We start from the raw sequence: 26197 nt of genomic DNA on the forward strand, positions 1-26197 counted from the left end.
GTGTTGGAATATAGATATTTGCCAAAATATTAACATTAATTATTATTACACTTGTTCAGTTTATAATGCAACAAGTAAACATATAAAATTGTCATCCAGTCGTTAGAATCACAAGGTTTTGAATTAAATCAAATACTGGAACTTACATTTTTTGCAACTTGCTACGTTGCGTCTGATCAGACTTCATCAGGCAACTGACCCGCTGGGCTGGTCCCGGGGGCTGGTCATGCGCTTAAACTTAGTGTATGGATTAGTGTGCGGTGACCGTCGCTGATTGTTCTGCTGCCTATTGTGGCGAAACAAAGCAAGCCTTGAAAGCCAGCACAAACGAGGCGCAGAACTCCGCCGTGTACCTTCACCCATGGAAGAAAGAGATGAGAAGGAACCACAACGACTTCGATCGGCCAAGTTTTAATCCGCTTATCCATTGACGCATGAAAAGAAAAGCTATCAATGGTACTTACTTTCATGTATGATCCATTTACCGCGATCGATGCTTGGCGAAATCATTAAAAAAAAAAAACTATAACAAACCCATCCAAGAACAAACAAACGCTACCCAGAAGTAAGATTATGGAATTTCACTGATGCTCTGAACATGTATAGTAGCTTTGTTTTGGGATCTACAGTCAAACTGTTTTCTTGATCGTGTTGTGTAGAAAATGTCCTTTAACACATCGAAAAGGTCATCAAAATCGGCCGTTTATTTGCTGAGTTTCATCTTTAGCAAATAAGGTAAGATTTTTGTGACTTTTTCGATGAAAAATAGATGCAAAATGTTCTTAAATAATGCACAATGTTCCGGTTGAGTCCGGTACATGAAACCTGTTTAATTTAATAGTTTATATGTGTATAATCGTAACTAGCTAACTCGTTTCAGTGCCAAAGACTGCCAACTCTGAGAAAAAAGTCATCAAAGTTCGGGAAAATTGGGCGAAATGGAAGAAAAGATGTAGGCCATCAATGACCGATGATCACGTCACCAGAGAAAATCCTATAGAGTGCTTGCACGGAAGGTCATTAGTTCAAATCATCCTTCAGACACGCTCCAGAAGACATGCAAATACATAGAGTACAATACCAATCACCTATTTAACGCGGGGTATTGATCAAAGTAAATCCTCATGAATAACAATGTCAATTAAATGTCGGTAAAGGGAGTGGACAAAGTGAATGTGTTCGTTGTGGTTCCTTCTTATCTCTTTCTTCCATGCTTCACCTTAAAGACACTGGACATAATATTGACACCGAGGACGCAGTGAGTCTCGATAAGGAGGAACAGTGGCATAGGAGAGGCATCAAGGAAGCCATCTGGGAGAGAGTAGAGCAGCCGTCACTTAATAAGAAAGGGGGACTGAGACACAACTTATCTCACGTATGGCACCGGGCCATCAAGACGATCCCTAGCCGTCTCAAAGTGTCACATGACCAGCCCTGCGGGTCAGTTGCCTGATGAAGTCTGACACGCAACGTAGCAAGTTGCAAAAAATCTATGTTCCAGTATTTGATTTAATTCAAAATCCATGTTTCGTTATGACTTAGGGCTACTGACCATTCAATTAGCTTAGATTCTTGTTTTTATTCAAGATGGTGGCCGTTACCATGGCAACAGGTCATCTGATCCATCAAATGCAATTTATTTTCAATTCAATTCTCTTTGATGTTACTTTATATGTAATACCAACTTACCGCAAAGCATAAAAAAGAACAATATTCAGGTTTTAGTAATTGCACTCTCAACAATATACCCAGCAAACACAAAAACGTTTTTAAAACGTTTTAAATAATTTATACTTTGGGTTTTGGTTTTGGTAAAAACGTTTTAATAACATTAAAATGTCGGGTTATATAAAGGTCATGAAATCGTTTAAAACGTTTTTTATGAAAACACACTACAACAATATTTTGAAAGTGTTTTCGAAATGTCATTGTAAACTATTTTTGCAAACATTTTTGGCCAAATATTTTGTCAACACTTTAATAACATTATGTTAAAATATTTGCACCCAGCAAACACAGAGATGTTCTTAAAATGTTTTTTACAAAACATTTGAATAACATTTAAATGTCCGGTTATATAAAGGTCGTAAAAACATTTTAAAAACGTTATTGTAAATATTTTGGGCAAACATTTTTTGCAAAATATTTTTTCAACCCCAAAATAACATTCTGTTTAGAATGATTTGTACCAAGTTTTCAAAAATGTTTTTGGAATGTTATTAAAACGTTTTCATACCCTTTATATAACCCGACATTTTCTGTAAAACATTTGTGTTTGCTGTGCAGTAAATTACCAACAAATGTTATTTTTATTGTTATGAAAACGTTTTATACCATTAATGTACCCTTTACATAACCCGACATTTAAACGTTTTCTGACAACCTTTTAAAACCTTTTGTGAATGATGTCGAAAACGTTTTGTGTTTGCTGGGTATTCCCCTTAATTCTTTACTAATTTGGTCTTTTCCCGCGATATATTTTTTTAAAGCTGTATAACGTCGGGTACAATACATTTTTTGAATCAATCCATTTAGTGTAACGGGGACGAATGTTTCAGTAATTATAATCTACCAAAAAACGTTTCAAAACGTAAAAAGGGGCCAAAGTTTAAAAAATATTTCCTTTGTGGCTTTTCACCCTTTCTAAAACTTGGTCCTGATTAATAGTAGAGTAAAGTTACCACATGTCCCCCAAAAAATTGCACCAGAAGATTTTTGGTATTTTCTTGCAGTATAAGGTCTAACAAATAACATATCAAAAGTTTAGAAAAATTGAACTTGGGCGAAGGGTCCAAATGTGACGTAATCAAAATGGCCGCCAAAAGCTGGAAAAATACCAATTAATCTACTGATTTCGTCAATTTTTCACTCGTTATTGTGGGTTCCACTGGTGACAACCTTGTTCAGAAGTTCATTACTGGATGTAGTAATGAATCTCTATATTGCGGTATTCAGATGGTTCAATTTGACAGCCATAATGAATTTCAAAATGGCCGCCATTGTGGTATTTTGGCGTATGAAGTCAAATCATGCACATAATTGTAAGAAACTTAAGGCGTTAGATTTTCTAGAATAGCCAATATCCTTTGCACCAATATTCCCATTCAAGTTTATATAGCGGTAGGCATACAAACCAAATTGGCAGCAAGAGTGAATTTCAAAATGGCCGCCATTTTGGTATATGTTGGCTTATTGAGTTTAATTATGCACGTATTGTAATTTGAAACTTAAAGTGACATAACTTTTAAAATAACCAACATCATTTGCACCAATAGCACCATTAATATTATGCTGTCAAGTAGGCATATGTACCGACTAGCTTTTCTCTACCTGGGGTGTTGAGCCGTAACTTGAAGAAGATATGATGTACCAATTTGGCAGCCATCATCATCATCATCATCATCATCATCATCATCATCATCATCATCATCATCATCATCATCATCATCATCATCATCATCATCTGAGAATAATTATTCTTGATCCAGGGCAATTGAGTGTATTCTTTCTGCAGCTACATTTCACTGTGATGAATGCTGCAGAACAATTGCATCAAATCTTCAGCAATGATTCTGGTGCTGGACTTCTTTTCATCATAAGTGGAACAAATTTGTCACCTTGAACAATCCATCTCCATTAAGTTGGATTCATACCATCACTTTTACCCATCCAATGCATACCCTGTAGATACGTTCTCCTGGAGTATTAGATTTGCAGCGTTCTGCCCACTTCAAGCGATGTAGAAGAAAACCTTCATCAAGAACATGCGCGTATTTGTTTTTTTTTGGGGGGGGGGGGCTTTGGGGGCGCCAGCCCCCCGGGGTAAAAGCAGAGGGCGGCAAAAACGAAGGGGCGGCAAACGAAGGGGCGGCGGAAGAAGAAGGGGCGGCAAAAAAATTATTAAAATTATTATTGGAAAAAATTGTACTATACATCAAAATGTGTTGCTTTTAGGGCGCTAGCGCTGATAATCCTTTTTTTTTTTTGCTCTTCACTTTTTCAAACAACCGAAAAAAAATTGGGTCAACCTTTTCGGGCTGTTGAGGAAGGGCGCCAAAATTGAATTTTCTTCAGCCCCCGGGTAGGGGGCGGCCACGGTACGCCACTGAAGAACATAGGGATCATTCCTTGGAACTGTCTCAGGAGCATGGCTTGTAGTAGTGGTGCTTTATCTGGCCTATGTAAAACATACTTTGCTTCAAACAAGCGGGGCAGCCGGGGATGCCATGGCCGCCCCACTTTTTGAGAAATTTGTAATGTTTTTCTTTATATCTTTATTTCAATTTGGTCATATATTTGTATTTTGGCCGCCCCACATTTGTCATGACCGCCCCACATTTTACAACCTTGCTACGGCCCTGGACTGATAGTTCATGATGAACATCCTTATCTAAGCACAGATCTCCAGATTGTGATACAACCAGGAGCCTTTGAAACAACAGAGCTGGAGCAATGGTTTGGTCATCAGTGACCTGGACCCTACAGTTTAACTCTAGCCTACCATTTGTAGCTATATGAAAGGACATCTTGTCCTTCCATTTGTTTGACTGTATCTTTACCTACTTTGAACAGGTTTTGCACATTAACATCCTCATCAGCATTTATCCCTTGCATCTGCTTGGACTGTCAAGGTCACTGATGACCAAACCATTGCATCACTATTACAATCCATACAGGATCGTGCGACTTATCAGAGGCTGATGGCCCCGAGACAATTCCAAGGACTGATCACTATGTTCCTTTTCTGATAATCATGCATCTTTCACAAGAGTCGGGTAGCAAATAAGGTAGACATATCAGATGCTAGCAGAATGAAGCCTTCTTCTCAAATGATCTGAACAAATAGATTATCATTAAATTGGGGAACGTATGCAACAGAAAGGATACCATGTGATCCACGCTGAAGAAGATGCATCAGAGGCTGATGGCCCTTAGACAACTCCAAGGACTGATCACTATGTTCCTCTTCTGATAATCATGCATGTTCCTCTTCTGATAATCATGCATCTTTCATAAGAGTCGGGTTGCAAATAAGGTAGACATCAGATGCTAGCAGAAAGAAGCCTTCTTCTCAAATGATCTGAACAAACAGATTCTCATTAAATTGGGGAACGTATGCAACAGAAAGGATACCATGTGACCACGCTGAAAAAGATGCACATGTTGATTCAGTGAAAGCAGCAGTCGCAATGACGTCATTTAAGTCAACAACCCTAATTGTAGAAGACACATCTGTTGGTATTACTTCTTTATTATGCAGAAAAGTACGGTAAGGACTTGTACTTTCTGTCTGACAATGATAAACCATATGTGTATGATATCAAGATTCCGAAGCGCTTACTCAGTTATGACATTTGTTCGGATTTGTTGTTTGCCCATGCGTTTTCAGGTTGCGAATATTTGGGGTAGGAAAGTCTGTATTCAACAAAATCATCATTGGTGATCCTGTATTACAAGTTTGTTCCAAGGCATTTTGCACTCTCAATATGGTTCGACAAGAATATGTATTATGTAAAGGCTGCAAAGCAATGGTGTCAGAGTCTTTGGAATCCTTACTCTACATGTTTCTTTCCAAAAAAGTTTGCACATCAAAGAGCTTTGTTGAACCTGAAAGACTTCCATCCACACCCTCTGCTGCAATGCGTCACTTCAGGAGAATGTATCTACAGGGCATGCATTGGATGTGTAAAAGTGATGGTATGAATCCAAGTGACTGGGGATGGATTGTTCAAGGTGACAAATTTGTTCCACTCATGATTAAAAGAAGTCCAGCACCAGAATCATTGATGAAGATGATTCGATGCAATTGTTCTGCAGGATGCATCACAATGAAATGTAGATGCAGAAAGAATGGACTCAATTGCACTGGAGCATAGGCCAATGTGAGAACATGGATCAAGAACTATTCTCAGATGATGATGATGATGATGATGATGATGATGATGATGACAACCAACAGACTGTATAATACAATGTGGTTGATGTATACTACTGCAAACAAAGGCATCGCATCGTGGTATAGCAAGATGAATTTTGTGTACTTCAAGAATTACTGCAAGCAACATATCAATATGGTGATCATAGCTGACAGCCATGCTATATGGCTGCCAAATTGGTACATTATGCCTACTTAAAAGTGTAATTTTAATGGTACTATGGGTGCATAGGAGGTTATTTTAGAATTTCTGTCGCTTTAAGTTTCAAGTTGCAATAAGTGCATAGTTTAAGTCAATATGCCAACATACCAAAATGGCGGCCATTTTGAAATTCACCCTTGCTGCCAATTTGGTTCGTATGCCTACCTCTATATAAATTTTAATGGAATATGGGTACAAAGGATATTGGCTATTTTAGAAAAGCCAACGCTTTAAGTTTCGTTTTACAATAATTACGTGCATGATTTGATTTTAAATGTCAAAGTACCAAAACGGCGGCCATTTTGAAATTCATAATGGCTGTCAAATCGATCCATCTGAATACCACAATATAAAGATTTATTACTACATCCAGTAATGTACATCTGAACAAGATTGTCACCATTGGAACCCACAATAACAAATGAAAATGGATGAAATCAGTAGATTAATGGGTATTTTTCCAGCTTTTGGCGGCCATTTTGATTTCGTCACAGTTGGACCCCTCGCCCAAGTTCAATTTTTCTAAACTTTTGATATGTTATTAATTAGACCTCATACTGCAAGAAAATACCAAAAAACCTTCTGTTGCAATTTTTTTTGGGTCATGTGCATGTGGTAGCTGTTTCATATTTTGATCCTACTATAAGAAAGTCGTAACAACATAAACATGATAAACGGATTGATTGATTTAACATCATCAAACGACCCTTTATTATATCAATCTGATGCTTTAACTGTGTATTGAACAGTTTATGCCTTTAATAAACTGATTGTTTACACACTTACTGGCTATTTTTCAATCTATCACTTCATCTAAATTTATTTATTATATAATCTTAGGTTATAGACATGATACCTGGCTTGAATGAGTACGTTACTTACAAGGCATCACTGGTTACACGAGGAGGCAAATACATACCAAAAGGGTTTTATCTTCTACGAGATATTAAGAGCTTTATGGAATACGTAAGTACTACGAGATAAAATCGGTCATATTTTGAGTTAATTTTAACTGTCAATCTTGTCTTGATTTACATTTAGTACTATTTGAAAAATGGCCATATATCCCAGTAAACAAAAAACGTTTTTGAAACGTTTTAAACGGGTTATATTTTGGGGTTTGGTCTGATAAAAACGTTTTAATAACATTAAATGTCGGGTTTTATAAGGGCTATGAAAACGTTTCAAAACGTTTCGTATAACAACACGCTACCCAGCAAACACAAAACGTTTTTAACATCATTCGCAAAAGGTTAGAAAGGCAGGGTTGCCAGAAAACGTTTAAATGTCGGGTTATATAAAGGACATATAACGGGAATAAAATGTTCTCATAACATTCAAAAACATTTGTTTACAACCTACTGCAACCATAATGTTATTAATGTGTTGACAAAATATTTGTAAAAAAATGTTTGCAAAAATAATTCAAAATAACATTTAAAAAACATATTTCAAATATGTTGTAGTGTGTTTTCATGCAAAACGTTTCCATGACCCTTATATAACCCGACATTTAATGTTATTAAAACGTTTTTATCTAAACCAAAGTCCAAACTTTAACTTGTATAAAACGTTTTAACAACTTTTTTTGTGTTTGCTGGGTACAACAATATTTTTAAATGTCAAAATGTTATTGCAAAATATTTGTTGCACACATTTTTGCCAAATATTTCGTCAACAATTAACTATCATTATGTTTGGATAACACTTAGTGATAGCTTTCAAAAAATGTTTTTGATTGTTGTGAAACCATTTTATACCCTTGATTTTGATTTAAACTTTTGATCTAAACACAAGGAATTAATTCCTACGTTGAAATTTTCGTCGTGATCTTTTTGACCTTTGACCTGATAACAGACTCGTAGACTCCTGAGAGTTTGAACCGGCCTCCGTCTTTGTTGAGAGATGGTTGGTTGGCTTTGATGTGAACTGCTTCCTTGACTCCACGTTGGAACCACCTGCTGTCCCTGTCGAGTATGTGAACTTTATCTAAGTCCACGAAATGTGCAGGAGACTCGATGTGAATGTGCTTTGAGACCTCTGATGCTGTACTACTGGGCTTCCTATGTTCCTGAAACCGTGTTTCAGTTTCACCAATATAAGCTTCTTTGCACTGTCCGGTTACAGTTTTGCCCTGGCGTGGGATGTAATATACCGGACCTGTCCTTCTTTTCTGTCTTGTCCTTAGGTGACACAAGGATTTGTCTTAGTGTGCGGGTTGGTTTTAAGAACATACTAACACAGTAATTGCTAAAGGTCCTTCTAATGTCTTCAGATTGCTCTAGGGTAGCACTACGTGGCCTTTATTAGGGCGTTTATGGTCCCCGTCGCTTGTTTTGTGAGTTTTTGGTTGATTAGCTTTATCCAGTGCCCATTTGGGATATCCACATTTCGCTAAAGCGTTGTTCACGTGAGATTTCTCGTCCTCGCGATCCTGGTAGTAGGTGACTACGGTATCGGCCCTATGGTACAAAGTTCGGATGACTCCAAGTTTGTGATCAATGGGGTGATTAGAGGCGAAATTTAGATATTGATCCGTTTGTGTGCTTTTGGACGGTCTTCCACAATCACAACCTCGTCGTCTGCAATTGGTTCAAAATACTGCCGCTCGCCTCATCACTCTCACAAAGAAACGTTCGCACATCACTCCAATTCTCATTGACTTGCACTGGTTGCCTGTTGAACAACGCATTGATTTTAAGATCCTCACTTTTGTTTTCAAATCACAAAATGGACTTGCACCGTCATATATCGCCGATCTTCTGCACACTTACATACCTGGGCGCTCTGGACTTCGTTCAGCCAATCTTCATCTTCTTCAGGAACCACGATTTAGCAACTCTTTTGGCGACCGTTCTTTTGTCATCTGTGCTCCTAAACTTTGGAACAATCTACCAACTCACATTAAAAACTGTACTACTTTGGACTCTTTTAAATGTAGTAGTAGTAGTAAATCTTTATTTATTCAGGGTTACTCAGTTCAGTAATATAATACTGGTCTCCCATGAGACAAACAAAGTATTAACAATTTAACATATTAAATATAATTTAACATAGCAATATTAAACAACATGTATGTATAGAAATATTAAACAAAATTAAAAGATTATTACTTGATTACATTGGCTTTAAAAGTATTGACACTCATATTTGACAGGTTGCATCTAACATCAGTTGGAAGGTTATTCCAAAAAGTACTACCTCTAAAAAGAAAAGTACGTTTCCCTTGTATGTTTTGCCAGGCTGGAATTACAAGTGAATTGGATGATTGGCTACGGGTATTTTTGGAATGAGTGAAGGAAGTGAAAATAAATTTAGATGACAAATAAGATGGCGCATCATGTTTAAGACATTTAAAAACAAGCAAAAGAAGCTGATTTTTCCATCTTTTGTCAAGTTTATCCCAATTAAAGGATGACATTAAAACATCAATTGGGGTTCTAATATCAGCAGATAATAGTACACGAGCAAGCTTATTTTGAAGAATTTGAAGAGAATTTGAATACTCAACATTGATGTTAGACCAAACAGAACTGCAATAGTCAAAATGTGGGTAGATCAAAGCATTAGCTAACATATACAAAGTACTTGATGGAAGATAAAATTTAACTCTACGTATAACACCAATACGTTTTTGAAACAATTGAAGAAATGTAATCAACATGCTCACTCCATGAATGGGTCAAAAGTTACACCCAAATACTTGAACTTATCTACTATTTCAATAGGCTCATTACCATAGGAGAGAGAGATATTGGTAAAATTACTTGAAACATGCTTTGTCCCAAAGATCATGAACTTGGGTTTCTTGATGTTTAATGTTAGCTGATTTGCTTCAAACCATAGAGCAATTTTTGATAAATCATTGTTCATATTTGATTGAAGAGATGCTCGATCAGATGCACTAAAAAGAAGAGTAGTATCATCAGCATACATAACACATTTCGAATTGATACAATCAGGGAGGGAATCTTACTATAAATAGGGGAATGTTGTATCTATCTATCTATGTATCTATGTATCTATGTATGCCTATAAAGGCTCCGTCAGTTTCGATCCAAATGTCGCCAAATTCATACGGGAGATCGATGAATGTACGGGAACGTGTTTAAACTTTATTTGGTTGAAAACGGTCAAGAATTGGCCTCAAAATCAGTGAAAATGTGGTACGTTGCTATGCTGGGTAAACAAAAAAGGGAGTCAGTTGTCAAGCTAGCCCGTGCGCGTCGTACGGGCGTATCTAATGCCAAGCCGCTCGCGTAGCGCAGCGATAGCGCGCGGGTAACGCAGCACTACGCCATGTCGCGCGTAAACGACGCAGAGTCGCGCAATGAATGATAATACGGGTGAACGACCGACCGTAGGCGTAATAAATACGAGGAAAAGATGTGTGTTAAAAAGTACAAACAACATGAAGAGGTAGGCCTACTGTAATTAAAAAGAAAACAAAATGAGGACAAACAGGTAGGCCTACGAGTATGTGGGTTAGCCTATAGTTAGTCACAGTAAGAAAATGAAAACGGGAATAAAATAGGCTAAAGAAGGAAAGAATAATAAAATCTAATAAAATTAGATGATTTAAATAAAAAAAGCTATTAAACTGAGGACAGAACTAAATAAATAACATGAAAACGGGAAATCACAAGCTAACTAAAGCAGCAAATAAAAAATAAAGCCAACAGGGAAATGTAAGAAAGGACCGATTTAGAAAATAACGGGAACGGGATTGAGTAAATAAAAAACATGGTAACGGAAATTTGCAAGCTTAGCAGCAAAATGTTTTTTAAAAATGGAACAAAATTGGCCCATGTAGAAGAAACTAAAAAGAAAGAAAGAAGCTAAAATGGAAACTTAGGCTTAACGAGGGTCAGACTCAGATAAATTTACCTTTTCAATGATTCTACCTCCCGTTTTAGTGAACGCTCCCATTTACTCACCTAGCGGGGACCCGCGCGTAGCGCGGGTGTCCCGCTAGTCTTACTATAAATAGGGGAATGTTGTATGTATCTATGTATCTATGTATCTATGTATGTATCGTGTATAGGCTCCGTCAGTTTCGATCCAAATGTCCCCAAATTCATACGGGAGATATCGAGGAATATACGGGAACGTGTTTAAACTTTATTTGGTTGAAAACGGTCAAGAATTGGCCTCAAAATCAGTGAAAATGTGGTACGTTGCTATGCTGGGTAAACAAAAAAGGGAGTCAGTTGTTAAGCTAGCCCGTGCGCGTCGTACGGGCGTATCTAATGCCAAGCCGCTCGCGTAGCGCAGCGATAGCGCGCGGGTAACGCAGCACTACGCCATGTCGCGAGTAAACGACGCAGAGTCGCGCAATGAATGATAATACGGGTGAACGACCGACCGTAGGCGTAATAAATACGGGGAAAAGATGTGTGTTAAAAAGTACAAACAACATGAAGAGGTAGGCCTACTGTAATTAAAAAAGAAAACAAAATGAGGACAAACAGGTAGGCCTACGAGTATGTGGGTTAGCCTATAGTTAGTCACAGTTTTTGTATAAGCGACATAGTGTAATGGCTAATGGCCCATGTTAATCCAGATAACAAAATGTTAATTTAAAATCTCATTGCAAATGAATTTTTATTTTTACTTTTCGGATTTGGCTTTGAGCAATGGTGACACATACCATGTTTACAAAAAAAAAATATTCCAGACACCGTCAAAATGTCAAACTTTGTATTTTTTGTATTATATTTAAGTAATAAACTCTATCTTTATTTAACATCATAACAGGTTCATATTTGACAAGTTTATGATGAATGAAAAGACTTTCATTTTTATTGAAAAAAACCCAAAAATTACTCATGCCTAATTTACATAATAATATCATGAAATAATTAGCTGTAATTGGCTAATTTGCATAATTAATTACTTTTTGTGTATTTTTTGTTATCAATGGAAAAAACTTCAGCTTTAATTTGTCTGCAGCTTGGCCGAAATTATAGTATATTTGGTTAATTTATTATAATTATTCAATGACAGATTTTTAATTTTTTTTTTCTTTGACGAAGTCAAAAGATAAAGTCAAAAAACCCAGGATAAGGCCGTCTAAACCACAGATAAGGCGCCTTATCCCTAGATAAGGGATGTAAACCCAAAATAAGACAGTTTAAACCCCATATAAGAGACATGAACCCCAGATAAGGCGGAAATGACACACTTATGCTTCTGATCTCATTCAAAAATAACATTTCCTCACCTCGCCTCACCAGGCTGTGTTCGACCATTGTTGGACGTAGCCCTCTTCATGATTCTTCCACTGTTCTCTGTCTCTTGCATTTCTTGTCCATGTAGGTCCCATGTAGGCAGTAATGTCATCACGCCACCTCCTCTTCTGTCTTCCTCTTGATCTTTTGCCTGTTCTTGGTTGCAATTCTGTTAGCCGTTTAGTTCATCTGTTATCTTCCCTTCGTGCCAGGTGACCTGCCCATCTCCATTTCGCTTCTTTGAGTTTCACCATAATCACTAGTGGAAGTTTTGGATGAGAAAACGGACATTTTGATGAGAATCGGCCAAAATGGTGAGAATTAAATTTTCTCATTCTCTTGGATGAGAAACTTCCTGGTGTGTGTGTCAATCATTATTGTCTTATTAAAACTGGTGACAATTGCTAATCCCCGATTATTATTTTCTCATCCAAAAGAATGAGAAAATTAAATTCTCACCATTTTGGCCGTTTCTCATCAAAATGTCCGTTTTCTCATCCAAAACTTCCACTAGTGTTATCTGACAATTGCTATATTGCCCATATTCATGACATTTAAAGATGTCCGGATCTATGTGTGTCTTTATTACAATTAAAAACAATCAATTATCATGCCATAGATAAATTAGGGTTTTAAAACTTATTTTCGTGTTTCACAATGTCAATTGTCATGAATATAGAAGAAAAGTTTACTGGTTTGAATAAGTCACACACAAAAAAAAAGAAGAAAAAAGTGAAACTGTTGGGGCTCGAACCACTAGCCTTTCGTTTCACCGTCTGAAGTACTGTCCATTACACCACACTGTCATGTTGAAATAATTACGGGATTCCGTGATATATGGGTGCGCATTGCATTCTCGTGATTATGAAAATGGTAAATCTCGACAGACGATTTACATTGGCTAAAATCAGTAAAATGTAAATAATGTTAGAGCTAACAAAACGTAAAATAGTAAAATTCGATGTAGTTTTGAACAAGCTTTCAAACAAAACACTTTCCAAATAAAAGTTGACACCAAATCGGCCTAAATTATGAATTTTGTCAACGGTTTACCATTTCTAAATTAAAGAAACTCCTTGTATTAATATTCAGTATTAGACTATGGTAAACCGTCAAATCACTATGTGATTCAATGGGACGATTTACAATCGCACTTTACCATTTCACGCAAATAAAATGATCAATTTTAAAGATATTTCTGCATGAGTAGGCCTACTTCATGAGCGTACTAATGCGATTTTTTTATTGGTTCGGTTTTTTTTTTTTTTTTTTTTGGCTTTGTTGGGCGTTGATCTGAAAAAGGTGAAAAAGGTCGTTTTTGACTATATTGCCCTGCACTGCAGCGTTCACGCGATACATATCCACTGAACTATATCATGTTGATCACTCACATCTGTAAGATTAGTAATGTTTGAAAAGAGCGCTATTGCCTATTCAATCTGAGGCAATCGCTAAATTAACATCTGATTTTAATCTTTTGGCTATAACTTTAAAAACTTGAAAGAATCACTTGTTTTAATTTTCAATGAATATTAGTTAGTGCATAAGCTAATATTCATGTGGATATAAAATAAACAACTAATTGTATCAATTTTGACTATATCGCCCTGCACTACAAGCAGGTTGCACCCATCACCTGTGTATGTCTACAATCATAGATTGAATACAATAGCGCTCTTTTCATACATACTAATCTTACAGATGTGAGTGATCAGCATGATATAGTTCAATGCATAGGTACCGCGTGAAAAATTTCCATGACTATTTATTAATAGATAGGCTATGATGTGGGCACAAAATAAAACAACTAATCTTTTATTTAGATAGTGGTCAAATAATTCTTTTGTACTGCATCCATTTGCATATCTTCTGGAGCGTGCCTATAGAGGAGATGATTTGAACTAATGACCTTATGTGCAAGCACTCTATAAGTAAATACTTATGAAAACGTATGAAACTTGAACGTGGGGTGTGTGGGGGAGGGGGTTACGATAATCGATTATCGATTTTCCTCCACCACCCTCAACCACACAAATATAACCCCCCCTAATCATCCTTAGCGACTGCGATTGAACATGAGAGTCTGTGATCATCATTTCCGTGTTAGGTTTTAGAATTTAATTGAATATTGACAATTAATTGATCATTGATTGTCGGTTATCGACTGTCTATTACCCCCCCTCCCACCACCACCAACAACTCAAACACTGCTTAACAACGACATCTACCGGCGTGGCGTGTTAAATAAAGACTGTGATCACGAACTCCTACACTAGTGGAAGTTTTGGATGAGAAAACGGACATTTTGATGAGAATCGGCCAAAATGGTGAGAATTAAATTTTCTCATTCTCTTGGATGAGAAACTTCCTGGTGTGTGTGTCAATCATTATTGTCTTATTAAAACTGGTGACAATTGCTAATCCCCGATTATTATTTTCTCATCCAAAAGAATGAGAAAATTAAATTCTCACCATTTTGGCCGTTTCTCATCAAAATGTCCGTTTTCTCATCCAAAACTTCCACTAGTGAATGTCTTTGACTTGAGTTTGACGTCTTATTTCAGTGTTCTTGATTTTATCCCTTAAGGTAATGTGTAGCATCTTCCTTTCCATTGCTCTTTGGGCTGTTTGTAGTTTCTGTTCCAGGTACTTGGTTGTTGTCCATGTTTCTGCCCCATATGTCATTGTTGGCAATACACACTGGTTGAACATTCTACTTCTCAGATACATTGGTAACTTTTTATCACATAGAATATCTTTGAATCTTCCAAAGCAACTCCAACCTGCCTTTATTCTGATCAGAGCTTCTTCCCTGGTGTTGTCCTCCATCTTCACTGTTTGGCCAAGATATTTATATCCTTCCACCCTTTCAATAACATCGCCTTCAACTACAATGACGTCCTCTGACTGGTGGTTTGTCATATATTTAGTTTTGCCCTTGTGTATCTTCAGTCCAATCTTTTTGCTTCCTTTATTCAGATCATTAACTGGACCTCCATATCCTTTACTGATGTTGTCACCAAAGCTACATCGTCTGCAAATCTCAGATCAGTAAGCTTCTCGCCATCAATGTTGATCCCCCTCGCATGTAGGTTCAGCTTTCTGAATATATCTTCCATTGCTGTTGTGAATATTTTAGGGGATATTGTGTCTCCCTGTCTCACACCACGCTGAATTTGGATTGTTTTTGAAACATCATGTTCAATGTGGATTTTTGCTGTGGCATTTGTGTAGATGTCCTCAAGAATTTGGACATATCCCTCATTGACTCCAACTTTATGTAGTGCTGTAAAGAGGTCTTTATGTTCCACTGAGTCAAAGGCCTTCTCAAAAATAACATTTACGCTCTACCAAATAGGGGCCATTTCTGGGCAAAAATTATGTTATAACGTCAAATTAATGTCAGATTCGGATTTCTTGGGGTCGACTTACCGGAAAAAGTGTCTTTGTACACGATTTTAGGTAATCTGGTTCAAAACTTATTTTTTTCAAGATGGCGCCGGCGGCCACCATCTTGGATTTCTGGGTAAATATGAGTTCGTAATGTCAAAGTAATGTCAAATTTGAAATCCTTGTGGTCGCCTTATCCAAAAAAGTGTCTTTGTACACGATTTTAGGTCCTCTTGTTCAAAACTAAATTTTTCAAGATGGTGCCGGCCACCATCGTGGATTTCTGGGTGAAAATGATGCCGTAATGTCAAACTAATGTCAGAATCGGAATCCTTGTACTCGACATATCCGAAAAAGTGTCTTTGTGCATGAATATAGGTGCTCTGGTTCAAAACTTAAATTTTCAAAATGGTGGCGGCGGCCATTTTGGATTTTGGCCTCTAGCGAAAAATGCCGGGAGTTTCGCGAGGGACATGGTGGCTATTTTTTTCTAAATGGTCCATAGAAGTCGAATCAATCGTCAAACCTTACTAGCCAGAGAGTGGTCACCAAATTGAACTTTTTCACCTAACTATTAATAAGTTCAACAAATTGCTGCGAATTGGAAATGTGGTGTTTGGTTTTACATACTATGAATGGCCAAGTGGTCAAAAAAACGCGTAAGATAAACGTGTAAGGTTACGTGTAAGGTGTCAAGTTGCATCTTATACGCGTAAGATTGCATCTTATACGCGTAAGATTGCATCTTATACGTGTAAGAATGAAGCGGGATTTTTAAATTGACGAATTACAGAGTAAGAAATCACAAACAACCAATCATCTCACGCCTAACAAACTTCAACCAATAATAATTATGTAAAGTTGTTTTGTGATTTGTAACACCCACGACTTCTTACACGTGTAAGATTTGGATTTTAGTGATGGACAATACGTGATATTATTGGCGGCGTACCGAGGATAAGGAGAGCTCGTCACCTAAAACGTAAACGAGGCGTTTGCTTAATTTGTATGAGTGCTACAATGTCCTGTATTTTATGACGAATCTCTGCCAGGAATTTTTCCGACTGTTGGTCCGTCATGGTCACATCCCGATTTATCTCACTTTTTGGCTACTTTTTTTCAGTTATCTGGAGTCAGTTAATACTCATATCAATTTAATTTCAAGAGGTGATGGTAAAATAATCACATTTGCGAAAACTACCGCGGTGCAAATCGATATCGAGGCTGAGATTTTTCGACGCTCGTCGTACCAGTCAAATCGGAATACCGTCCATCCCTAATAGGCCATTCTTACTCGTATAAGAAATGATATGGCAAAATATCATTGCTCGTATAAGAAATGCTATGGCAAAATATCATTTGTCGAAGATGAATACGCCTAAGATGATAGGTCGTTTGGGGCTTAAATATGGGTTCTTTATATATTATTCGTCAATTTACGCATCCCGCTAGATTCTGAGACGTATAAGATGCGATCTTATACGCATAAGATGCAATCTTACACGTGTAAGATGCCATCTTACACGTGTAAAGGTTACACTTATAATCTTACACGTTTTTTGGTCCACTTGGCCATTCATATTTTTCCAACAAGAGGTGATAAAATGTTCGCTACTAATTTGGAACAATTGTAGGTGATGGAGCCAATGCAGTTGACTATTGGGCGCATGGAGTGTTCGGTTTGTGCACCTTGGGTAGTCCATAAAACTTTTTTAGCAGTTGGGTACAACTTCCGATACCTTACCCTGTTTATGGCACCTTCATTTTCAATGTCCTGCAGTACTGACACAAGTTTTTTCTTGTATCTGGAGGTAGGATCCCGTTTTCCTAACTTTTTGTATGTGTTGGTATCCCCAAGCAAAGCTTCACACCTTTTGGTGATATTCAGTGATGTCCGAAATCACACATAAACGGCCTTTATCGGCAGGTAAAATGCGGATAGACTGATCTTTCCTTAGGTCCTGAAGCGCTTTCCTTTCGTCTTTACTAATGTTAGAATCAATTTTCTTGGGTTTACTTACGAGATTGACAACTTTGGAACGCAATTCATTCGCTTGAGTCTCGGGTAAATTCCGACATGCTGACTCTGTAGCTGTGATAAATTCCACTATCGGAACTTCATCCTCCGTGACAGCGAAGTTCAAACCGCGAGCAAGAACATGTAATTCTGGATCACTCAGAATACGTTGGGAACAGTTCTTTTAAGAACCCATTCTGAGATGCAATCCGCGGCAATATTGTTGTTAAATTTGCGTTTTTCCTGTTGTTATTTCTTCCCCACGAGACGAGCAAATTTACGCTGTTGACATTGTTAACATGTATCGTGTTCTTTGACCTCTGATTTCTTCACACGTGTTTTCACTTCCGGTTTTATCGGTTCAAACTCTCAGGAGTCCACGAGTCTGTTATCTGGTCAAAGGTCAAAAAGATGATGATACAGTCACTCACTCGCTGATGAAAGATGGAGTACCATCTAAACATTCCGAGGTAGGAATTAATTCCTTGTGTTTGGATCAAAAAATCATGATTTATACCAACACAGATGAACTTTCATGAATATTTTATACCCTTTATATAATACTCTTTACCCGACACACAGTGTCATCGCCCCAATTTCTTCATGACAGAAATGGCCATGGTAGGTTGAATCCACAGCCACGCATGGTCATTTTGTTCCAACCTGTTTAATAGTTTTGAGACGCATAATGGGCCGAGGGACATCCGACTAAGGCTGTTGACAATAGCCTGGTGACTGACCTCTGTGTGTGTGAATGAGCATGGTATACGCCATGAGGTCATCTGCTTTTAGACTGCCTCCACGAGAGGCCTACGCTGCGCTATAGTTCGGCACATATAAAATCAGAGTTTTTGTCAGTCTTTGAGCTCAAAACGCACGGTTCTTTCTCAATACGCAAGCTAACGACTATCTTATCCTTTCAACACATATATTCAAGTGCAAGCAAAAAATATATGGCTTCTTTAGAATAAAAAAAAAAAAAAAATTATGGGAGATACTCATCATTTTCTACCCCGGTATCCAAAGATTTATCGTCTGAATATCAATCGTGCATAGCACATTCACATGTATCGATCCATTGTATTGATTTTAGTGTCTCTGCTGTACAATTATTAACCGGGCGATGTCGGTGTGCGACATTAAACGTTTTCTGATAACCTTCTCTAAACTTTTGTGAAAACGTTTTGTGTTTGTTTGGTACCTGTTTAAAAACTTGGACATACTGTACTTTTGATTTCGGACGAAATAAAAAAAGAACACCGCTAACCGGATACGCTTTATATCTAGTCAGTGAGTGCGTAATGTGCAAGCACGATACGCGTGTACGGCGAGGTACGCGTATAAAGGCAATTCGCGTAAACCGGGCGGGTAAAATGCAGGCGATACGTAATACGCGAAACAGACATCTAATTTTGCACTAAATGTATAAAAACGTCATTATTTCAACATTTAGAATGATTTAGTGGTATGATATTCAACTCAGTGTCACCCAGTATAACACTTTACGCACGATAATTTCCCGTACCATACCTACGCTGAACCTAATAATTAATATTCTTGTTGAATAAACAGACTTTCAAGCCGGAGAATAAGAATAAAATATGGATACAAAAGAATCCGCGACACAGGGGAAACCACGTCAGGAAACTTACAGGTAAGGCTTAATGAATTAAAAATATTTTCAGTTAAAATCTACGTACATATACAACATATTTAGAAGATACAAGGTGAGTAAAAAAAGTGCAATAGGGCAAAGAATCGATATTCACGTAAGAAAGGGAGGCTCTGTTCCAGAGCAATGCAACCTTGTTTGTGGAGATGCAGTGTTAATCGTGCTGTATATCTATATCTGGTTTTACATCTTATTAATATGTACTTAGCTATAGCTGTGAAAACGAGGAAATCTTTGCTCTACAATTGCATAGTGCAGTTATGCTGAACAGCAAACATGATTCGACCTTTGCAGTACTTAAACCTGGTTAACACGAAATTACTCCAGCAAAATCAATCGATAAAGTCTAGTCCGTCTTTCACATTGAATGGTGGACTGCACTTATGCCCAAATATGGCATTTGCCAATCAATAATCTCCCACTTGAAATCCCCTGACTCGCTCCACTGACCAGATGTGGGAGTTGTTTTTGCTGTTATCTGTCATTTACATATCAGGGAGGTACGAATATTTGCAGATGACCCACCTACTTAGTTAGTAGTTACTTACTTAGCCTGCATGTAATGTATACATTATTCTTGATTGACAGCAAGTACAAAAAATATCCGTCAAGTGGTTTAGCTTTAATTCCCTTCGGAGCGTTTCACAAGTGAGTGATAGTCACTAGAAGTTGCATTTGATTTACACAGGGAATATTACAGGCCATGTCGTGCCCTTCCTTACTAAAACATCAAAGTGCGAATATTTCCAAACATCTAAATTAGAATTAAGGACATGTTACAAAACTATATTTGCTAGCATTTCAGAGAGTACAAAAAAATATTGGCAGGTTATTTTTCACACAGTGACGTTAACTAGGCGATACTCTATACCTCTAACATACACTGTTTGTAGAGGTCACACGTCAATGGTGAGAGCACTGTGTATTGTGTATAGGAACAATGAACAGTAACTGCAGTATGGATTACAAATTACACATTTGTAATAATTTTTAACCACAAAATATGATATGAAAACACTGGTAAGAAAAGTATGAATTATGGATAGGTCAAACAGGTGGTCAATTATTGTCAATTAACATTTGTGACATAATTATACAATGAAAAGAGTTTACACTGGAGACACCGTATGGCACTTCCTACAACTTGAGAACAAGTCCTCAAACGTTCGAAATTTGCAGTTACTGCAACTGGGAATGATGGTATTAAATATAACTCAATTTACACTGTATTGATGAAACCAGTTGAATTAAGAACGAAATCAATATTGTCATTGTTTAGAAAAAAAATAATGCTCGGAATAATGCTATGCATAAAACGCGCATACCTCAAAGAGTTTTACCCAATTTCGTGCAACAGAAACCGGTGGACAATTATCACCTATACAGTACGACGGCAACTAAGCTCACTTCCGGTAATTTTTACCGGCTTGACCTCTGTTGTTACGTAACAAAATGGTGAAAATAAGCCGGCAAATACGGCTTTTTAGAAACACTCACAAAATGGAATACGCGAGTCATTTCTCGCTGAATTCCCGTATTGAGCCTATAGATAAGATTTAAAACAATGAGTATAAAGCAAACAATAACTTATAAAAGTTGAATTATTGCGGTAAAAATGAATGTTTATGGTGCGCGAAGTAGCTGAAAAACTGAGAAAAAATGCATGTCACGATCACTAAAATGGTTATATCTACAATTGTGCGCAAACGCGGGCAAAACGCTTTTCTGTAATGATAAACATTAACTAACTTCAGCTTGTATTAAATTTTCAGCGAAAATGATTGCTGTAATAATCGAGTCGTAATCTTGCGTGACCATTGGTGACAAGTGTCACCAGGAAAATGATCTAATATTAGCAGCTGGCCCTGTCCATATATCGATTAATAATCGTCTAGTGATGTTTATCTATATGCAAAACACCCAAAACACTGCCTTGTCTTACAAAATATTGAAGTCAATATCACCTCATTATACGGAAGTTGACGGGATTGTTATTGAGTGAGGCTCTGAATGAGAAACAAGGTTGCAAAAAAGCACGAATATTTTGTAGCAACACTTTTGCCTTTAGTGCGAGAGGTTGAAGCTTCCAACCCTTACCGTTTTGTTTTGGAATCTTTTTTCTCTGTTGTTTTGTTATGGGGTAGGGGTGGGGTGGGTGTCATTTATAATTATTTTGCAATATCAATGCAATACGTTTTTCGTGTCTTCCCTTCAATTTTTTTCTTTGCGTATATCAAATCATGAGATAGATTCAGCCATAAATGCACGAATGATTTTTCTTTTCAAATCTGATTTGATGGCATATTTGTCATTTCTTGGAATCAGCCAAATTTGACAGCCTCTTTGATGTCATATTAAGACATTAAACCCCCCGTAGAACAGCTGCAATGGTCAACATAATTGGTGTTTTCTTGTTCTTTCATTTTACCTCTTTATCTGCTTCAAATGACCAGAAAAACGTCATGGCAGTTGTTTCTAGTTTTTGATATCATAACCAAAAAAAAAAAAAAAATTGAAATTTGACCGAAATCGTATACTAAGACTTAAACAAAATTATAAAGCCTAGGATTAAGAAAAAAAAGTAAAACCGAGTTGGAATAAAATCAAAAGTAAAATATAAGTGCCCTACCGGGGTTCGAACCAGGAGTGTATGGTTTCTGTGTCCAAAGAATTACCGCTAAGCCATACGAGTGGCTTCATACATTTGGTTTTAAAAGCAATATTATTGTCACTCATTGGCTCACTCGTGTATAATACTCGTGTATTCAAGGTAGATGACCAACAACGGACACTTTACAACGAAAGTTTGTGTATAGGGAAAACAATTAGCTGTATAATACATCGCGTGACAATAGTCACGCACAAAGCTACTCTGAAAGCCAGTATTTCAACATGTTCAATATACGACTTGGCATATACCAATTTTTCAGACAAGCTATATTTAGTTATGATCTAACATGACACCCGTTTTTGATGCACGCGCTTTTTCTTGCTTGATAATATGAATGTTTTTGTGATTGTGACACGCATTTTTTCTCATTTTTCCTGCTACTTTGGGCATGTTCAACCTTTGTTATTTCCCATATAATTAAACTTTTACACGTAATTTGTTGCTTTATACGAATGTTCAATATCTTATCCGTGGTCATCGCACGTAATTTAAGCAGAAAACGATCCGCGTCTTCCATTTCTGGAGCTTTTTTGCTAAAACGCGTTTGCCGGTTAAATGTTCAACATTTTGTTACATAACCGTGCTAACCTGTAATAATTTTCTGTCGAACAAAAGAGAAAAAATTTAAAAATATCGCAGGAAAAGACCAAAATATTGAAAAGAAATGGTGTTTCAAATTGAAATTGGGATTTGAAAAGTATACGTATTGTTTACTCTTCTAAAAATAACATTACGTTTCACTACCTGGAGAGAATTGACCAGATCACAAGGATGTCATAACAGTATATATAACACAAATGGTCAATGAGTTACATAAAAATGACCTTGTGTGGTATTTAGTTCCCAGGAAGTGAGTTTTGCCTGAGGGAATTTGTGGTTAAATGTTGAACCCTCCCTACAAGAGTTATTACGGTACCGTCGGTTTGGTTGAAAAAGGAGGTGAGACATGATCAAATCTTTCCAGGTAACAAAACGTAATGATCTTTTTTTTCGCCAACAGAATTGGATATGTCAAAAGAAAGCCTGGTTCAGGAGTTTATCCAGAATCCTTTCCTCGTAACGGGTAGAAAGTTCAGCCTCGGAGTTTTTGTAGCATTTTCATCAGCTAGACCTTTGCGGGCGTATGTTTCGGATAAGTACATGATATCTCGATTTTGTGACAAACTATATGACCATACCGATCTTTCAGATCCTCAGACTTACGTAACGGACGGCATGGAAAGAGGCGCTGGCCGCCGTGGATTGGACATGCCTGGTGCGGAGGTATAAAATGGACAAATTATTATAGTCGACAGTACCATACAAACTTAGAATTTTCAGGTTTTATATATATATATATATAAGTAGGCTTACCTAATTATATTATGCTTCATTAAGCCTACGCATACCTACCCAGCAAACACAATTGTTTTTTTAAACGTTTTAAACAAGTCATATTTTGGATTTTGGTTTATTAACCGATCCACTTTTGAAGTCTGCAAAAGAGACTAAGCAACTCCGAAATTACTTAGAGAATAAACGATAGAATTTTATTTTGCCTATCCTCATGTGTGATAGACGACAGGCAGGTCCAATATTTTGAGTAGTGGATGCCGGCGCAGCCGGTATCCACTACGATAAAAATATTGGACCTGCCTGTCGTCTATCATAGGTAGAGGATAGGCAAAATAAAAATTCCTATCGTTTATTCTCATTCTTAGTCAATTAAGTATTATTTTAATAACTGTAAACAATTTTTTAAAGCAAAAACTAAGTTACCGTCATGAAAACTCCCCTCATTATAAAATGAACGAAACTTGTTTACAACTTCACGTATTCTGTTGCGCGTACTGCTAGCGCGTTCGCGTATTCCGCACTAGTTTACGCATCCAGCGCGATACATACGCGCACCTCTACACGCGTGTTACGCAATATCAAGACGCATGATGACGTGGGGTCGTCTACGGCCTGATAGACGGCACCCGAAATCATGCGATTGTCCAATCAGATGATGTGTCTACGAACTAGACCACTCCCACTGACTAAGAATCAAACTTGTTTCCCGGGAAAGTGGATCAGATGACCATATCAGTCATACCTGATGAAGTCCTCCGACGAGTAGGACGAAATATTGTAGTGAGTACCAAATATTCACTTGGTTTTGTCAAACTAAAATCCAAAATGTCTATTAAATGTCGGGTTATATAAAGGTCATGAAAATGTTATTATAAATTATTTTTTGCAAACATTTTTGCCAAATATTTTGCCAACACCTTAAATAACATTATGTTCAAATATTTGCAGTTGGTTATCAAAAATGTTTTTAATGTTATGAAAACGTTTTATACCCTTTAAATATCCTTTATATAATCCGACATTCAAACGCTTTCTGACAACCTTTTATAATGTCGAAAACATTTTGTGTTTGCTGTGTACTCGTTCTATCATATATAGTCGTGTTCACACAGTCTGATTTAAATCACTTAATACCGGTAATAAGTCACTAATACCGGTTATAAGTCGCTTATTACCGGTAATAACTCACTTATATCCGACTGTGTGAACACGACTTTTGACGACCCATGGAAGTATGATGGCCGACACAACAATGCTAAATAATTTGCTATGCATATGGTAATTAAAATGGAGTGATCACCTTTAACATAAGGGAGCACTAGTATTGGTGGTCTACCAATGAATAACTTATCATTTTTATTTATTTTAGGCAGACTTTCTACGCACGCTCCTTTCAGACAGGGCGTATCATGTATGTAAAGCTATGGAAGAGATGCTTCTTAAAAGTTAGTATACATACATCAATGGTTACCCCGGTAGTTTGTGAGTTCTCTTAAGAAATGCGTCTTTGCGTAACAAATTGCGTTTATTACGCAGCAACCAACGTTTTCAAAATTCACGATTCAAAATGATGGTATTTTATTCACATTCGCTCATTCATATTCAGATATGCTAATTAGTCACGTTCTCATAATTTCTTTTTTGAAAAATCTTTTTCGTGACTATTGACCTCGGTTGACCTTCGACATTTGAATGTCCCGAAAAGCGTATTTACTACTTGGGGGAGGGCAATGACTTCATAGACCGCCCTCTCATCGAATTTGTATATATGTGCCTATTTTTATCGCAAAATTGGTGTAAATACGCGTTCACGTAGAGCTGTTTAACGTACACAATAATGAATGGGAAAAGGAGGAAGCCTTTCATATTTTGTTGTTCTGAGATGTAGCCCCCTCTAAATAAAGATCACAAAACCTTCCAGAAGTGTTTCTTGTATACTAGGAAAGCTATTGAAAGTAAACAATTCCTAGACATATTTTTGAAAAGATATAACTTCAAAAAGGTAAACGAGAGGGGACGTGAAACCTGTGTATTTTTTTTTTTTTTGGCCTTACTGATATCTTACTACATGTCATTTTTAGGTGATATAATAAAGAGAACCATGTCAGTAACATTCTAAATTTTCCCAACAGGAGGAAAGGATTCCTCGTCATTTCTACCACAGATCTTTGATTCCATCAGAGACGTTCTTAACACGTCTTTAGCACACATGCTGAAACACAATGTTAGCACAGAGTAAGTATACCCAATCCAACCATTTGCTTGAGGCCATGGGTGGGTACCACCACCATCAACATTTGTTGTACGCCATTTATGGATGCGACACATACTTGCAGCTGTTTGTCAATAATTATTGTACAATGGCTAATAATGTTCATGCGCATAAGTTTTTCTAAGATTTATAAATCTAAGAATGTCTGTCTAATTTAATTCATATCCTTTAGGTCTCATCCCTACAATGATACAAATCTGTTTTAAAAGTAGCTGTTTAATTAATAAAGAGAACAGCATCAGCATGCACAAATGATTATTGCCGTCATTACTACAGGTTATCGTTATAAACTCGCAAAACCGAGAACCATATAATTACTTACTTTTTATGTGTGTTTGTTGTTTCTCTCAAGTGCCAAATATTACCAGTACACAAGATGGGACTACGTGGTGGACGAAAATGCAAAGCTACACCTTATTGAGGTACGCTCGAACATAGTATTAATAGGGATGACCAATGAACCATCAACTTGA

The 26197-nt window shown here is 37.1% G+C and overlaps 1 protein-coding gene across 1 annotated transcript in view; it reads left to right on the forward strand.

Moving 5' to 3' along the window:
- Nucleotides 1–26197, forward strand: part of LOC140166840 (probable tubulin polyglutamylase ttll-15) — a 42150-nt gene extending 15953 nt beyond the window's left edge. Inside the window, exons 4-9 of the mRNA XM_072190328.1 lie at nucleotides 6978–7103; nucleotides 19347–19428; nucleotides 23118–23380; nucleotides 24822–24897; nucleotides 25585–25687; nucleotides 26077–26197. Of these exons, the coding sequence (XP_072046429.1) occupies nucleotides 6978–7103; nucleotides 19347–19428; nucleotides 23118–23380; nucleotides 24822–24897; nucleotides 25585–25687; nucleotides 26077–26197 (771 nt within the window). The remainder of the gene's footprint in view (nucleotides 1–6977; nucleotides 7104–19346; nucleotides 19429–23117; nucleotides 23381–24821; nucleotides 24898–25584; nucleotides 25688–26076) is intronic.

The sequence above is a fragment of the Amphiura filiformis genome, chromosome 12, assembly GCF_039555335.1.
Source record: "Amphiura filiformis chromosome 12, Afil_fr2py, whole genome shotgun sequence".
In the NCBI taxonomy this organism is placed as follows: Eukaryota; Metazoa; Echinodermata; class Ophiuroidea; order Amphilepidida; family Amphiuridae; genus Amphiura; species Amphiura filiformis.